We start from the raw sequence: 19,078 nt of genomic DNA on the forward strand, positions 1-19,078 counted from the left end.
AACACTTTTTAAAATACATGGAGCCGTTCACGGGCGTAGAATTCAAGATAAAATTTGTTCAGACACTTGGACAGAGACGAATATTGTCACACGTGAACGTAGGTGCACAAAAACGAATAACACTGAACCACTTAAGCACAAAACGATGACACACACAGAACACGAGGCGTTGATCTCCGGCGCGCGAATGTTCACTAACTGTGTACGAGTCTGGGTACCTGCCAAGAGAAAAGGAGGGGGGGTGGGAGAGGGAAAGGGGAGAGCATATGCCAAGGGCAGGGGAGATAGGAGGAAGGGGTAGGGGAAGCCCGGGGGAAGAGGGGAGGAGGGAGGGGACGGGGGAAAAGAAAAGAGAAGGGAAGGGAAGAGAAGGGAGGGAGGGTGGCGAGAGGAAAGGACACAGGAAGTGGGGGGGGGGGGGGGACGACGACAAGATGCCAAGCGCGGCCTTATATGCCTCCACCGCGGCGGTACTGCGCATGCGGGTCACAGATGCTGGTCTGCGACAAAGAAATACGCTTACACATGCACCGCCTGGGGCGAAGGCGTACAGATATTCGATTCGCTTATCAATCTATGATCGGCGACGGTGACTCCATGGCGATTTCTCTGCAGTTTAATTACCCCAAGAGCCGGATTCCATGCTTTGTCCAAATTAAAACCATAACCTCTATTTATTAAATTATTAGCTAATCTAATCTCTATAGCTTCCTTGAAGACAGATTCCCAAAAGGAAGAGGTGGATGTTAAAATCTTCACATCACTCTAATTCATGGAATGTCCTATATCAATACAATGTTCGGCCACAGCTGACTTGTCTTGCTGTAATAAGCGTGTGTACCTTCGATCCTCCACACATCTCTCATGAACGGTGAGTGTTGTTTGACTTCTGTACGACTTCTCACAATTTCCGCAACGAATCTGATACGCACCCGGCTTACGAAGCTGTAAATCGTCCTTCACAGAGCCGAGTAAAGCTGCGATCTTCGTGGGGGGGCTGGAAGATCACCTTAACACAGCGTTTCTCAAGAATACGGCCTATCTATTTAATAAATAGAGGTAATGGTTTTAATTTGGACAAAGCATGAAATCCGACTCTTGGGGTAATTAAACCGCAGAGTAATCGTCATGGAGTCACCGCCACCAATCATATATCGATAAGCGAATCGAATGTCTGTACGCCTTCGCCACAGGCGGTGCATGTGTAAGCGTATTTCTTTGCCGCCGACCAGCATCTGTGACCTGCATGCGCAGTACCGCCGCGGTGGAGCATATAAGGCCGCGCTTGGCATCTTGTCGTCACCTCCCGTAAACTTGATCATCCTCACCCGCTCGTCTCCCTGATCCTCTCCCACCCCCGCCCGCTGCCGCGCCTGTATTCGCACGTCCCACCCGGTCTCCATCTCTCCACCCTCCTTACCCTCTCCCAAGGTGGCTTCCGCCAGCTCCCCCTCCCTGATGATGCCCTCCTCCCCTCCATCTACCCCTCCTACCAACTTTGATCCTCCCGCCCTCCTCCTGTGCTTGCTCCTCTCGGCACCCTCCCTCCCTTCTCTCCCTTTTCCCTCCCTCCTCCTTTTGCTCCCCCCTCCTCCCCCGGGGTTCCCCTCCCCTGTCCCTCTCCTCCTGCCCCTGTCTCCTCGGTTATTGGCATCCTTTTTCTCCCCTCTCCCCCACCTCACCCCTGTTCCCCTCTTGGCAGGTCCCCGGACTCGCACACGTTACGTGGACATTCGCGCGCCGGAGATCACCGCCATCAGTGTTTCGTGTGTGCCGTCGTGTTTAGTGTTCAGTGTTCACCGTCACACTCCCTCGTTCACCAGTGCCGTCGTCATCTTCAGTGTTTGTGTATCGCCTCATCAGTTCGCAGTGTGGATTATCGACGAGTGTGAACGGCTCCGTGTGTGTCTCTATGTGTCTCCTGTTTTATTGCCCACCGTTCTGTCACTTATGTGTCTTCTCACTGTTTTTGCTCCTTGTATATTCTATGGCTGAAGTGCAGCGTAGTGTGCTGCTGACAGCCTGCCTGTTGTACGGGTTTAAAATAACAATAAAGTAAAAAAAAAATCTTGTCGTCAGTCTTGTGACTCACTCTGAGGACGGCCGGACGATACACGGCCGAAATATCAGTGGAGGAATTTATTTTATTTTATTTTATTTTTTTTTTTTTTTTGCGCAGCTGCATGCCCGAAATTTAATGGACTATTCATTACGCCGCTAGAAGTTGAAAATGCTCATGAAGAACATTTTGTCTACCGTTGTGTATATTGCAGCTGCATGCACTCTCTGATACTGTATGTTGACGAATCTGATCTTTCAGTGCCTTTAGCATGTATTAAAGCCCTAAAATGTCTCACAATTTAGCTGTGCTAAGGCAGTAACTTTACGAAAATGTTGCAAACTATTCCGCAAATACTGAGTAGGTCAGAATCACAGTCGCCGCTTCCGAAGAAATCATTTACCGGAGCAGGTTCTTGTTTAATGGAGCTAGCGGGCGCTAATTACGCAACTGCTGTAAATAAATGTCGTCATTATCTCAAGTATTAATAGATTTTTCGTAGCTGAGTACGTGGTTGTTATCGTCCGTAGCTAAGATAACCAGCGAAAATAGCCCACGCAACTGATCAGTCAGGAGTGCAATTATATATTTCATGTCTTCTAACTAGCGTCATGGAACTGTCAAAAATATGTCATCTTTCCACTATAGAAAACACGAGATCATTTAGAGAGAATGTAACTGTCTTTTAAAATCGATCTTGAAGGCCAACACTGCTTCAAAAACATCAGTGAAATTCAGGCCAATTGATTAGTCACTTTTCTGAAGACTTTTCGGTACGAAGATATTCAGCTTCCTTTTACTAAGATTCACTCAGGTAACAACTCTCCTTCTTTTCAGTAAAATGATTTTGATTGCATTTATGAACATAGACATCAAGTACAAACGATCTTGAATCAAATAACTTCTCCACACAGGTTCTGCATAAATATCATCTTCTTTGCAGTTTTATATGTCTACATAATACATTCTCACAACATTGACGTACTAAAAGTAGCTCTGATGGGCGAATGTATTGGTTTCAGCTTAATGCAATTATGACAGTTAGGCAACTAACTGATACAGATTTGAAATCATACAAACGGTTTCCATTTTTTCTTTTACAATACAATTCAACATCTTTTTAATAATAATCAAAAGCCGCAGCCCCAAAGACGACGCCTTCTAGTTTTGCATGTTAGTCAGGTTGGTGGCTGTGGTAACCATGACGCCGGACCTCGCTATAGCAAGTCCTCTGTCGTTCCTCGAGCGTACTCGATACCACATAACAGAATGAACAACAGCGCATTGTACACACAATGTTTAACATAAACCATGCACATTACAAACGTACACTGACGTGACAAGTCATGGGACAGCGATATGCACAGACAAATATGGTGGCAAACCGGCTGACACAAGGTATAAAGGGGAGCTGTCATTGTACTCGGGGGATTCACGTCAAAAGGTGCCGACGTTATTCTGTATGCACGGCGGGAATTAATGGAGCTTGAGCGCGGAATGGTAGTTGGACCCAGACAAATGGTACGAGGGCAGTTCAATAAGTAATGCAACACATTTTTTTCTGAAACAGGGGTTGTTTTATTCAGCATTGAAATACACCAGGTTATTCCCCAATCTTTTAGCTACGCAACACTATTTTTCAACGTAATCTCCATTCAATGCTACGGCCTTACGCCACCTTGAAATGAGGGCCTGTATGCCTGCACGGTACCATTCCACTGGTCGATGTCGGAGCCAACTCCATTGATTGCCATCTTGTTTCAGGTTCGAAGTGATGAACCCATTTTTCATCGCCTGTAACAATCTTTGACAAGAAATTGTCACCCTCAGCCACATGACGAGCAAGCAATTCCGCACAGATGGTTCTCCTTTGCACTTTATGTGTTCGGTTAGACAACGAGGGACCCAGCGGGAACAAACCTTTGAATATCCCAACTGGTGAACAATTGTGACAGCACTACCATAAGAGATGTCAAGTTGAGCACTGAGTTGTTTGATGGTGATCCGTAGATCATCTCGAATGAGTGTGTTCGCACGCTCCGCCATTGCAGGAGTCACAGCTGTGCACGGCCGGCCCGCACGCGGGAGATCAGACAGTCTTGCTTGACCTTGCGGCGATGATGACACACGCTTTGCCCAACGACTCACCGTGCTTTAGTCCACTGCCAGATCACCGTAGACATTCTGCAAGCGCCTATGAATATCTGAGATGCCCTGGTTTTCCGCCAAAAGAGACTCGATCACTGCCCGTTGTTTGCAACGCACATCCGTTACAGACGCCATTTTAACAGCTCCGTACAGCGCTGCCACCTGTCGGAAGTCAATGAAACTATACGAGACTATGCGGGAATGTTTGAAAATATTCTACAAGAAATTTCCGGTTTTTTCAACCAAAATTGGCCGAGAAGAAAAAATGTGTTGCATTACTTATTGAACTGCCCTCGTACATTCCAAGTTGGAAATCGTTAGGGAATTCAGTATTCCGAGATCCACAGAGTCAAGAGTGTGCCGAGAACACCAAATTTCAAACATTACCTCTCACCACGGAAAACGCAGTCACCGACGGGCTTCACTTAACGACCGAGAGCAGCGGCTTTTGCATAGAGTTGTCAGCCTTAACAGACAAGCGACATAACCGCAGAAACCAATGTTGGATGTACAACGACTGTATCGGTTAGGACAGCCTGTCGAAATTTGGCGTTTTGAGGACAGTGAGGAAAAATTTGGCTTTAATAGCCTACGTCAGCAGACGACCGACGCGTGTGCCTTCGCTAACACCGCAGCGCCGTCTGCAGCGCGTCTCCTCCGCCCGTGTCCAACCAAACCAGTTGGACCCTTGAGGGTTGGAGAACCGTGGAGTGGTCAGATCGCAACTGATTTCAGTTGGCAACAGCTGATGGTAGAGTTCGAGTGTGGTGCAGACCCTACGAAGCCATGGATCCAGGTTGGCTACAAAGCATTGTGCAAGATGGCGGTAACTACATAGTGGTGTGGGTTGTTTCTGCATGGAATGGACTGGAGCACCTGGGTGTTCGGCTACTTGGAAATCATTTGCAGTCATTCATGGACGTCAAGTTTCCAAACAACTAAACAATTTTTATGGGTAACGATTCAACCGTGAATTTAAACTTTCAAAAACCTTCTCTTAAAGAATTTACTTTTATTTACTAGCGATTCACCAATAACATTAACACATTTAATCACACTAGGTGAGCGTGTAAGTAGTTGCCAGGAAGTAACTGATGGAAAATAAAATTACCTTTAACAAATGTGAATTTTATTCCTAAAAGCCTTTCAAAAACAGATCTGAAATTACAATCAGAAAGCACCCTCTAAATATCAAGTTACAATTATTCAGAGGCAGTTTTTTTTTTTTTTTTTTCGTGGAAGCCTTCAGGCTGAGAAGCTTCCGCTCCGTTTCAACACGGCCGTAGTCACGACCACTCACAACGACCTCTGAAAAATTACACTCGTGCAAATCTGCGATCACACCAGATTACTTTAAACTAAAAACTTTAACAACTCACACAGACACATTAACTATGCACCCCTTAAGAGGGATGGAAATGGTACAAACACTCACACTAAGAAATTATTTGCCACCAAAAGTGCAATTTGTTTTTAAAAGGGCTCTTACGAGGGGAGGGTGGCAACTTTATAAAAATGACTATTTAAATAAAACCCATGAAATTCAGACTTACATAAAGTGTACAACATGCTCTACATTACACATATACCGCCTCGCAAGATGATAGGCAAGATAAAAACATATTTCAGGAATTCGGCCTTTACCTTAATTCTATAAATTCGTTGACACCGAATCCGACAAACATGACACAAGCACCTATTAACGTACGGCAAATTGACGGGGGGCTACTAAACAATCCGAACCGCAGATTGCTCTAAACGTCCCCAATACCACAAGGGACAAGCGGACCACCCATTTCACAAACAACCACCTTCCCGCGGGTGGGCAAACGGAGAAGAATGGTGGGACGACCCCAAAACAAAGTGGCTGGTGACCCCACCAAGAAAACAAGTAGAATTTAACAAGTAAATGAAACAACATATTTACAGCCACTTAACTACTAATAAACTGCGATTTTTGTCGAAGACCTGGTGCACCCTCCCCCCCCCCCCCCCCATGCTCTCCCGAACCGTCCGCTGCCAGGCGCTTCAACGGACGCAGGAAGGCGCGCCGATCTCCCGTCTCACGGCGTCGCAGCTAGCCCCGGCCAGCCCGATGTGGTTTCGCTCCTGTTCCTCTCGTGTGAACCGCGAAGTCACTACCCCTTTCTATACTGCGCTGCCCACTGGACTCACGTGGGGACCTCACATGCGCCGACGCTCAAGGCGGACAAGTCATCTCGTGTCTCAGTGCGCGACCGACCAACCGAACGATCCAACCGCCAATGACCGCTGCCCGAGCAACTCGAGCAGACTGGCGGCCTAACGCGCAGACTCAGATGCAGGTACTCAGCCCCGACCGGGCGACCACTAGCTGAGTTCTGTTACTGGCGGAGCGGCAAGACTCTCATTTTCTGGCCTTAAAGTTGACCCAGAGGGCAGACACAAACTGACTAGACTGAGACTGTCAGACTCACCGGCTGCGGAGATTTTTTTTTTTTTTTCTTTATTGTAATTTGAACACCCCATACAAGGTGGGCTGGCAGCGGAAAAGTTTACTCCGCTCTTCAGCCATAAGCAGTACAATAAAAGAGAAAGGGAGACAGAAAAGTAACAGACTGGCGGTTTAAAAAACAGTAGAGACAATAATTAAAAAAACATGAAGCCGTTCACACTCGACGAAACAAACAAGAAAACTGTCGGCACTGTGCACAAACACTGACGAGTTAGAAGACACATGTGAACGAAGGAGCGTGGACGGCGAAAAACACTGATGCACAAACACGACGGCACAGACACTAAACCAAGGGCGATGATCTCTGGCGCGCGAATGTTCACTATGTGTGTGCGAGTCCGGGGACCTGCCAAGAGGGAGGAGGAGGAGGAGGAGGGGGAGTGGGAGAGCGAGAGGGGAGAGCAGAGATGCCACGGGCAGGGGAGAGAGGGGGGAGAGAGGAGGGGGAGGGGAAGCCTGGGGGAAGAGGGGTGGTGGGAGGGGACAGGGGAAAAAGGAAAGAGAAGGGAAGGGAAGAGAAGGGAGGGAGGGTGCCGAAAGGAAAGGACACCGGATGTGGGGGGTGGGTCAGGGTCAAAGTTGATAGGAGGGGTAGATGGAGGGGACAAGGACGCGCGGCAGCGGGCGGGGGTGGAAGAGGATCGGGGACACGAGCGGGTGAGGAGGATCAAGTTTACGGGAGGTGTACAGGATCCGTATCCTTTCAAGGAAAAGGAGGAGGTGGGGGAAGGGGATGAGATCATACAGGATCCGCATGGGGGAGGGGAGACGGATGCGAGAGGCAAGGCGGAGAGCATGGCGTTCAAGGATTTGGAGGGATTTATAAAAGGTAGGGGGGGCGGAGATCCAGGCTGGATGGGGGTAACAAAGGATAGGGCGGATGAGGGATTTATAGGTGTGGAGGATTGTGCAGGGGTCCAGACCCCACGTACGGCCGGAAAGGAGCTTGAGGAGACGGAGGCGGGAACGTGCCTTGGCTTGGATTGTCCGGAGATGGGGAGTCCAGGAGAGGCGACGGTCGAGGGTGACGCCAAGGTACTTAAGGGTGGGAGTGAGGGCGATAGGACGGCCATAGACGGTGAGATAGAAATCAAGGAGGCGGAAGGAGGGGGTGGTTTTGCCTACAAAGATCGCCTGGGTTTTGGAGGGATCCGGCTGCGGAGCTCATAGCGCCCCTTAAATGCACGTAAACAGGCAACTTTTCCCCTTTCCCACCAGAGGGAGACACCAAAGCTGCGATTGACACAGCGGCACCACCGCCAGATACGGAAAGCGACTGCTTTACACTACGCGCTGCAGCGCGCTCTTCAAAACAGCAATTTTTACCACGTCTAAACTATAACCCATGTCATCGGATGGCAGCTGTTCGTGACTAGTTTGAAGAACATTCTGGGCAATCAAAGGTGAATGGTTTGGCCACCCAGATCGCCTGAATGAACCCCACCGAATATTTATGTACCATATCGAGACGTCAGTTCGTGCACAAAATCCTGTACCTGCAATACTTTCGAAATTGTGGACTGCTAAAGGAGCAGCACGGCTCAGTATTTCTGTAGGGAGCTCCCAGAGACTTGTTGAGCCCATGCACTAAGCCAGGCAAAAGGAGATACGACACGATACTTGGAGGAGTTCCACGACTTTTGTCACCTCAGCATATGCACTTCGTACATCATGATCAATACATCTTGACTGTATTCTCTTTAACATAATTACTACATAATTTATGTACACAATGTGCTTATTACAAACGATACATCGAACTGTGGCAATGAGGGAAGGCAGTGCTGACAGTCAGAACCAAACTTGTAACGACGGTTTTCCTTCCAAAAAAAAAAAAAAAAAAAGGGAATGAAAGCACTGTTTCAACAAGCTCGAAACTCGTAAGACACACCTTTCTTACTTTCTTTTGAATTCTGTAGAATATACAGGGTGATTCAAAAAGAATACCACAACTTTAGGAATTTAAAACTCTGCAACGACAAAAGGCAGAGCTAAGCACTATCTGTCGGCGAATTAAGGTAGCTATAAAGTTTCATTTAGTCGTACATTTGTTCGCTTGAGGCGCTGTTGACTAGGCGTCAGCGTCAATTGATGCTAAGATGGCGACCGCTCAACAGAAAGCTTTTTGTGTTATTGAGTACGGCAGAAGTGAATCGACGACAGTTGTTCAGCGTGCATTTCGAACGAAATATGGTGTTAAACCTCCTGATAGGTGGTGTATTAAACGTTGGTATAAACAGTTTACAGAGAATGGGTGTTTGTGCAAAGGGAAAAGTTCTGGACGGCCGACAGTATCTGGAAATGTTAGAGAATTGGCTGTTCCCTCAGCTCGAACAAGAAGCACAACAATTCATATTTCAGCAGGATGGAGCGCCACCACATTGGCACTCATCTGTCCGTAACTAGCTGAACGTCAACTACCCGAGGCGATGGATCGGCCGCCAGGCAGCCCGTGACAGAGCACTTCATCACTGGCCTCCAAGAAGCCCTGATCTTACCCCCTGCTATTTTTTCTTATGGGGGTATGTTAAGGATATGGTGTTTCGGCCACCTCTCCCAGCCACCATTGATGATTTGAAACGAGAAATAACAGCAGCTATCCAAACTGTTACGCTTGATATGCTACAGAGAGTGTGGAACGAGTTGGAGTATCGGGTTGATATTGCTCGAGTGTCTGGAGGGGGCCATATTGAACATCTCTGAACTTGTTTTTGAGTGAAAAAAAACCTTTTTAAATACTCTTTGTAATGATGTATAACAGGAGGCTTTTTATGTTTCTTTCATTAAATACACATTTTTAAAGTTGTGGTATTATTTTTGAATCACCCTGTATATTACCTAACTGAACTGATAATGCAAGGGGTGGTGGGGGGTGCGGGGGGGGGGGAGGAGCTGTGTAGCTACGCTGTAGTCGTAGTTCTGCATGCATTGATTGCACTGGGGCTCAGGCATGTCAGTGGTCGTGTAGCTGTGCTGTAGTGGTGGTTGCGCTGGCAGTGGTTTGGAAGTCCAGGCACGTCAGGGGTCGTGTGGTGGTGTTGCAGTCGCTGGCGCGCCTCGACCTGTCCCACAACCGGCTGGTGCGCGTCGAGGATGCTACCTTCTCCACACTGGCCAGGCTCGCGTCACTGGACCTCAGCCACAACCCGGAGCTGCTGCTGGACTCCAGGGGCCGTTGCTTCCAGGTTGGTGATTACTATCTAGTAAATTTATGGATGTCTTAAACCAGAATTTAGATCCCTTGTTTATGGTGCATAGCCACGTACACAGCTTTCAAACCTGCATACTAATGGACTCATATCTTTTGTGGAATTGAACTTCATTTGTCTCCTAGATCAGGAAATCTGTTATCTGAGGTGTATAGGTGATACAGGTAAATTAGTTTAACATGATGGTGACTATTTTCATGTTCAAACTGCGTCATATCTGAATTCAAACTCGAGCTTTAAAGATCATTCACCACGTTCTTCCTCAGGAGATGACTCAATGGCGTGGGACCACGTGCGGCTCTCATACAGTTATGATCTGTCCTACTACTGGTGCAGTAAAGCCGACATCATCATCATCATCATCATCATAAACTAAAGGCTATGCTTTGTCGATTTAGCCACGTCATCCTTTTCAATTCTTCATACGATTTTATCCCCATATCTTCTTTGATGTTATTAAAATACGTTGCTCTTAGTCTGCCGCTTGGTTTCTTCCCTGAAACTTTTCCTTCAAATACGTTCTTTAGGAACTGGTTGTGTCTCATTATGTGCCCTATCATTTTTGTTTTCCTTCTTCCTATATAATTTAGCAGCTTTCTGTTCTCATTCACTTCTCTCAAGACCTCTTCATTACTTTTTCTATCTAACCAGTATGTTTTCGTCATTTTTCTCCATATACACATTTCCATTGATTCCAGTCTCTTTTTCTCTGACTTTCCCAGAGTCCACGCTTCACATCCGTATGTTAAGACACTCCAGACAAAAGTTTTGGCAAACTTTTTCCTACTTTCTAGGCTTACTTGATTGTATGTTAGTAAATTCCTTTTATTTTGGAAAGCTTGCTTGGCCAAGGCTACTCTTTTCTTTATATCTGTGATACATTTATTGTCGTCAGTGATTGTGCTCCCCAAATGACAGAAGTTCTCAACCTACTCTAGAACATCATTTTCAAGTTTACTATTAACTTTACCATTTTCTTTTGTCTTCCCTACTACCATAGTTTTTGTTTTCTTCTTATTTATTTTTAGATTAAATTCTCTTAGGATTTTGGCAAATTTTAGCAACATAAACTCCATTTCCAGCAAGTACTACATATCATCTGCAAAACGGATACAGTGTATTCATTCCCCGTTAATTTTAATTCCTTTGGTTATTATTTTCAATTTTTCAATAAATAAGTTGAACAAATATGGTGTTAATGGGTATCCTTGCCTTTCTCCCCTCCTTAATTTTGCTTTCTTCTTCACACCATTCAGTTCTATCTCTGCTTCCTGGCTATTATACAGGTTCCACATTAATCTTCTGTCCCTCCAATCAAGATTTATTTCCTTCATTGTTCGGAATAATTATTTCCAATTAACCATGTCAAATGCTTTTTTGTAAATTTATAAAGGTCAAGTAGGTTTTCCAATTAACTCCAATTCGTCTTTCTAATACCATCCTCAGAGCTAGTATTGCCTCTCTAGTTCCTTTTCCGAATCTGAAACCAAATTGGTCTTCTCCTAGGTTTGCCTCAATTTTCCTTTTTATTCTATTTTTTATCATGTTTAACATTCTTTTGGAAGTGTGGGATAGTAAGGAGATAGTTCTATAGTTCTCACAGTCCAGAGCATTTCCTTTTTTTGGGAATATTACTGTTTTGCTGTTAAGCATATCTGTAGGTGGTTCTTTTCCATCTTAATGGTACTCTTTAAAAACTTTATATAAGTACTCTTTTCTTGATTCTCCAATTTCCTTCAGTATTTCTGCTGAGATGTTATCTGTGCCTGGGCGACTGGGACAGGATTTTCGTGCAGATAAACAGAAATGATCTGAGAAGAGGGTGCAGACCCTCCTACCCCTATGGCCAAAATTATGGGGTGCAGTGGAAAGGAGGCTACCAACAGCCCCACCACTACCCTTTGAAATAAAGTTTCTAATTTTGGTTCTTTGTGAACGTTCCATCTCTAACGCCCAGCTCCTAGCTTCAAACAGATCATAGCCACTGTCTCCATTGAATTAACTATGAAATATCCACATTTACATCTTTTCTTTTATTCCATGAAGATTGAGACAAGATTTTCGTATCTTCAAAGGAGTTCTTGTATCCTTTTGTAAGGCAGCGTTCTCCTACCTTAGACTTTTACAAGTTTGCGTCCAGTGTAATGTGGTTTGTTTCCCCCTTGTAATTTTAACGTTGAAAATTCATTTGATGATTTATCTTGCCCAGTGTATAGTATTTTTTTTTTTTTTTGTTCGTCCTTAATTCAGAGAACGAGAGTATGTTGGCACCATTGTGTGTACTGAGCTGTCTGTATTCACAGGGTCTGGAGGACTCTCTGCTGGAGTTAGGGCTGGAGAATGTGTCGCTGTCCAGCATGCCAGACCTGGCACTCAGCTCACTGCGGACTCTGCGGCTGTCCAACAACATCCTGACCACGCTGCCCTCTGACCTGGCGGCTAACATGTCACACCTGCGCCACCTGGAGTTGGCCCACAACGCACTGCAGGTAAAACTGTAGTCCCAGTAGACACCAGACACTGACCTATCTCTGTCGTATGGTGTGCCCCATTTGACGGTGTGCCCCATTTGACTGTTGTGCAGGCAGTGCCGCCCGCAGCCCATGCACTCCCACACCTGCGCCGCCTGGTGTTGGCTGGCAACCCCATCTCCACCATCAGCAACACATCGCTCCTGGGTGCTGCGGACAAACTCACCGAACTGGATCTGACTGAGCTGCCGCTCAACTACTTTGAGGTGAGGCAGGGGTGAGAAGTCCAGCCTTTGGTCACTGTGTGTAAAATACAGTTGATAACTCAAGGTAGAGAGTTTGAATCCTAGAGCTGGAAGAAACAGTAAAAGAAAGTGCTCATTGAGGCAGCAGAAATGTTGGTGCACATTTACTAGTCACCAAACGGCGTACCAGCATCTTACATTGATTTCCAAATGTCAGCTCCATTTGTATCCAAAAGCCACATTATAATGTGTGGAGTAAGGTACACAATGCCTAGCTATCATCCCCCTCCCTCCACCCATCCATAGAATAGACATCTGCAGAAATATATACAAGGGTGGGCAGGATTCATTGCCATTTTTATATAACTGATTGTGAGTTTGAGAATGCTAGACCTGGCACTCAGTTCGATACATTAAAAGGCATTGCTGCTGAATACTGAACGGGGGTGGTGGGGTGGGGGGTGGGGGGGAGGGGGGGAAGATCCAACATTGTTGAAAAACATAGAAGCCTTGGAGGTGGTGGAATCGATCAAAGCAGAATTCCAGTTAAAAACAGAACATTGTAAAACAGATGATAGGATGTGATGGAGCAGAAATTATTGCCCATAATCCCAGCTCACCTACAGCCAGTTATCCTAAACTTTTTCCTCGTCGCTCCAACATCTGGTCATCTGGGATTCGTGAAGACTCTAGACACAATCAAAAGTGGATATCACTGGCCACGTCTGTACTGATCCATTACACCCTGTACATGATGCCAGTGATGGAAGCACATGCCCCAGTTACCTTCTGAGAATTTGGTACCAGCTGCAGCACCATTTGACCAAAATTGGAATCGACCTCTTAGGGGATTTCCCAAAGGCGACAAACTGGAATCTGTCTGTAATGAATACCTCACCCATGATGCTGTCACCAAAGCTGTGCCAATTGTTGAAGGTATGGAAATTGGAAAGTTCCTTGTAGACGACCTCATTTTGCAGCATGGAGCATTCCATGTGATGATCTCTCATCATGGGAAAGTTTTCCAGTTGGGACTAGTATCAGCAGTGATTTCACATTGTGAAATAATGCACTGGGTGACAGCTGCCTACCACACCCAGAAGAATGGCGTCACAGGATGCATTAATAAGACACTGTCTACACTTTCAATGTGGGCTGATGTGGAACAGAGAGATTGAGATACAATACTGTCTGCCAAGCCATTCTCATAAGGCACTGCAAAGCAAAACACTACAGGCTTCACACTGTTCTTCCTGCTCCATAGCTGTGAGGGCAAAATGACAATGGATACACTGCTCCTGTTTCAGCTGGAGGATGAACAGGAGGAGTATGTGAAACATCTCATCAACAGGACTGAAGAAGCAAGGCAATTGGCTAACATACAGACTCTGGATGCCCAGGGGAAAGACCAAAAGCGCTATAACACCAAACACCAACCACTGAGATACAATCTAGGAGACATAGTGTGGATTTCTACACCTGTGCAGGAAGTGGGACTGTCGGTAAAGTTATTAAAGCACTGCGTTGGGCCGTGTCGTATAGTTCGTTGCTTGTCGGACGTCACATGTGAAGTCAAGGGTTATGCACTTTAATCAGGAAGACAAAAGTGCAAAGATAATGTTCACGTCCATATGTGGGATGGAAAGCGAAAACGGACCTCCTTCCAGCGAAGTAAAGTTTTCAGTACAAGCAAAAACTTTCAACAATGTATAATTAATAATAGTAATTTACTTCAGTCTGTATACACACGTATCAATTCGTAAGTTGTTTGAATCCAACAGGAGCCAACAATATCATTAAAAGTAATCGATGCCAGTCTTCTGGAAAAGAATTTCTTACTTATTGTTTTTATGGGAAAATAACATTGCCCCCATGAGAGACCCCTTCTGAAACTTGCATGTGCGTGCAGTGCCTCACAAAATAGGATCTCCTAAATTTTATTGGACTTTTAAGGAGCCCAAAGTAGCTCTGTACAAAGAAGAATGTTTTGTGAATGCAGTAATGCCAAACAAGACAGGTGATCACTTTTTATATTTTCCCTACAGATGTCACCAATTCACTGCAGGCAACCCGAAAATGCCATCTGACAGCTCACATTATTGTAGCAGCTATAACCTACACCTACTACATCTATTAATTCTGCTGTTGCTGCTAGAAATGAAAAAAAGAGCAGTTACTGTGAATATATATGACTGGCTAAATGTCTTGAATAATAGAAATGCTAAAAAAAGTACCTCGTAATGTAGTTGGATAGATAAAAAGAACAATTACCAAGCAGCTGCAGAACACGCACATAAAAGAAGGTTATACTTTCGCAAGTTTTCGGAACCAGTGGCTCCTTCTTGCAGCAGAAGGGGAAGGAAGAGCGCTGAAGGGAAAGGACTGGACAGGTTTAGGAAAAGGTGTAGATTTCGGAGAAGTCACCCAGAACCACGGCTCAAAGGAGACTTAGCTTATGTGATGAGAATGAAAAACTGAATTTTGTTGTTATAACAAACTGCCTCGCAGGATTAAATATATACTCGAGTTTGTCGTTAGCTACAGTGGTCGTGTAGACTGAAAAAAATGGACAATGACACAAATAAATTTGCGTGCTGCACCTTTCCTAAAGTAAATGGACCCATTGGGTATCCTGGTGCAGTAATTCCAGCAGGGACGACAAGACTACAAAAAGATTACTTTTTAAAAACATCACGACCTACTGCAAAGAGAAATAAAAAGACGATCTGTGTATTGAAGTAGAAACAGAAACTCCAGTCGCTGACAATAAGAACCATGAACAATAACCTGACCAGCCAGATACTCCAGAACCATAATGGAAGAGGCGAAAATGCTGTTTGTGAATTATCTTGAACCCCTTCAGACACAAGTATTTTAGAAGTAGTAAGTAAATCCTTTGGCCACTATCAAATATGGTATCTCAGTAATGCGTTTTTGGGGGTTTCATGAATTCATAATTTTAGATAGTTTTTATCTAATTAATGACTTTGTAATAAAACTTTGATCTAAGAGATGCCATAACAGAGTAAAAATACCAATATTTTTCCCCAAAAAGAAAAAGGCTGTGAAAAGTATTTCTCAATTTGTGTGGTTTAAAATTTGCAGGGTGAGAAGTAATGAACTATATGAAAGAAATAATGTAATTTAGTTACAAACTTTATTCAGCATGTAAACGTCACTACAAATATTTGAGTTTAGGTTACCGGTATGACATGTTCGATATGTTCAAAAAATGTTCAAATGTGTGTGAAATCTTATGGGACTTAATTGCTAAGGTCATAAGTCCCTAAGCTTACACACTACTTAACCTCAGGTGAATAGCGAAATTCTTCATGACCCACTGTGGTGTAGGAATGTCGATGGTGTTGATGACCTGAATGGCTGTTCCCAGCTCAGTGGTGATTTTGGGGTTATCATTGTGTTCAGATCCGGAGAATATAGCGGCCAATTGCGGCCCATGTCAGTGGCCTCTGGATACCCCAGAGCCAGAATACGGTCCCCAAAGTGCTCCTCCAGGACTCTGAACACTTTCCTGCTTCGATGGGTTGAGGTCCATCTCACATCAACCAAATCTTTGCGAAATCAGGGTCACTTTGGATAACAGGGATGAAATCATCTTCCAAAACCTTCACACACCATTCAATAGTCACTGGGCCATCAAGGAATATTACAGCGATTATTGCGCGACTGGACATTGCACACCACACAGTCACCTGTTGAGGGTGGAAAGACTTCTTGATCGCGAAATGTGGATTCTCAGTCCCCAAATGCACCAATTTTGCTTACAGATGAACCCATTCAAATGAAAGTGGGCTTCATTGGTAAACCAAACCATAAAATCCCATCATGCCCTGCAGGAAACCATGCAGTTTGAACGTCCTAACGCAAATCGTTCAGATGCTATGGCTTTTTTATTTCATATATTTCAATAATTGTGACTCTGTATGTACAGTATATTGTGCTATAGGTGTGAAGGGATGATAATTTTGAAAACTCTGTACCAAATTTTTTATGTGATGGGGATCAACGGCTATGAGCCGATTGTAAAACTCTGTGCTATTTGACCAAGCACATTTTAAGGGTAATCTGTGTTTCTTAAATATCTCAAGTTAAACAATTGCAACAATAATAAAGTGAAACTTTAAAATGTGTTATATCAAAACACCTATTTTCCAGCATCAGTATTCAGCTTGACATAACTGACTCAAATTTAGAGACAGAAATATGTTTCCTTATGAACTGTCCTATCTAGTCCTGAAAGTAAAAATTGCAATAGCTCAAAATACAACATTTTGGACAAGATGCCCCTTTTTACTTTTTGTCTCACATATGGAGCACTACTGCAGTTCAGAGGCACAGATCAATGAAAGAAGGTTCAAGGAGTGGGGGACAAATGTTTTGTTAGTGTTTATCCCATATAGTGTGGGCTGCGCTATACTCAAGTTTTGACAAATTTATTTATATTTAACTGTGTGGCTGTATGCCTTTCCTGTCACCATAATCAGCTACCTAAGGATGGGAAGTTGTGTGCACACCCTGTCTGTGAATTTTGTAAACTTTGCACTGTGGATGTGATCATATTTTAACAATGTGTTATAGTTTCTGAAGTGGAAAATGGAGACCTGACCATCATTTTCCTAAACGAGTGTGGGAAACTGTCTAAGAACCATACTCAGCCTGGCTGGTGCAACAGCCATAGTCATCAATCTATTGTATGGGTTCTATCCTGTTCAGGGTCACCTTCGTATCTCACAAGCTAGCATGCTACATGTTACACTGCACGAATGGGTCAAGTGGACAACTTTGTTAACTCATCTAGATTTTATATGCATATGAAGGATAACACGAGATTATGTGAATTCTACATAATTCGGTTCGTACACGTTGAGTGTAATAATAGGAACAGTATAAATGAATATTGAAAGCTGTGTGTGTGTGTGTGTGTGTGTGTGTGTGTGTGTGTGTGTGTGTGTGTGTGTGTTTTCCCCACCACTTTTCTTCAATGGACTAAAATTATTTTGTGATACATGATAAAAGCATTGTCTTAATTTGTGAATGCCCAACATTCAGTAAAAAGATGTGTTAGAATAAACATTAAATCTAAACTTCTGAACCCTACTACATTTTTTATTTTGTTTTTCTGATGTTGCTAATATACTTGATGATGTATGTGCTGGCGTCTACAAAATGAGCAATACGGGGTGTATCAAAAAGCATCACCTGATTTTAAAAAAATTATCACTATTATGTTATTTGAGATATGTGTGTGAACAGTGTACTGTTGGAAAGAGCAAACTCTCGAGTTTTACTTGATTCCCACTAGGTAGCAGCAGTGTGGGTCTGCTTCAGTTCTAGTAAAAATGGTGTCGGGACAACAGAAAGCATTTTATAGTCTACATTTTGAACAGTGCAGGTCAGTAATAACTGTTCAGCATTACTTTTGTACTAGGTATGGTGTGAATACAGCACAGAGCATTAAACAATGACATGAAAAATTCTGATAAACAAGTTGTTTGTGAAAAGACAAATTTCCAGGCCATCCCTGAGTGTCTGACACAGATTTTGAGCACATCTGGCATAATTTCACAAGGAATCCACAGATATCCAATCATCGTGCAGCTCAGCAGCTCAACAAGCCACTGATGTCTGTCAGGCATGTGTTTCATCACTGCTTACACATAAAGCAATACAAAATTCAGCTACTTCAAGCTTTTGATGGAGGTGACAAACAACAACGTGTGAAGTTCTGTAATTTCGTTCTCGGCAAGGAGGAGGATGACAGTTTGCTTACACACTTAGTATTTAAATGGAAAGGAGAACCATCATAATGTGAGAATATGGAGTACAGAACAACCACATGAAGTCATACAACATGAGAGAGAATCTTCAGAATTGACTGTATTTTGTGCAGATTCATGGGAAAAAGGGTATGATCCATTTTTCTTTGCCAAGAACTCTGTTAAAGGAAGCACATATCTCGATCTGCCTGACAAATTTCTTTTCACACAGTTGGAGACTGATTTGAACAACTTCATTTACCAACAGGATGGGGCACTGCCACACTGGCATCTGGAAGTACAGGAATTTTTAAATCAATGGATTATTGAATGGTCAAGCAGTCACACTGTACCAAGTGATTCAGCCTTATATTACTGGCCTCCAAGGTCACTGGACCTTACTGTGTGTAATTATTTATTGTGGGGGCTTATAAAAGATGCTGTTTATGTGCCTCCATTATCAACAACAATGAATTAATTGATACATCGCATAACAGAAGCTGTGGAAGCTGTAACTCAAGACATGCTTGCTGCAGTGTGGGAACAATTTGAATACCACATTGTCATATGCCATGCATCTTAAGGGGGGCATATTGAACAAGTATGAAAAAAAAAAACCTTTTTGATTTTTCAGTTCACCAAAGAACAAAATTCATTGTATATGTTTATTAGTTT

The 19,078-nt window shown here is 44.0% G+C and overlaps 1 protein-coding gene across 1 annotated transcript in view; it reads left to right on the forward strand.

The window, feature by feature from the left end:
- The window catches only part of LOC126109392 (chaoptin), a 331,789-nt gene that overhangs the window by 240,942 nt on the left and 71,769 nt on the right, over window positions 1-19,078 (forward strand). The window contains exons 12-14 of the mRNA XM_049914419.1: window positions 9,746-9,886; window positions 12,214-12,399; window positions 12,495-12,647. Of these exons, the coding sequence (XP_049770376.1) occupies window positions 9,746-9,886; window positions 12,214-12,399; window positions 12,495-12,647 (480 nt within the window). The remainder of the gene's footprint in view (window positions 1-9,745; window positions 9,887-12,213; window positions 12,400-12,494; window positions 12,648-19,078) is intronic.

Source organism: Schistocerca cancellata, chromosome 12, assembly GCF_023864275.1.
Source record: "Schistocerca cancellata isolate TAMUIC-IGC-003103 chromosome 12, iqSchCanc2.1, whole genome shotgun sequence".
NCBI lineage: Eukaryota > Metazoa > Arthropoda > Insecta > Orthoptera > Acrididae > Schistocerca > Schistocerca cancellata.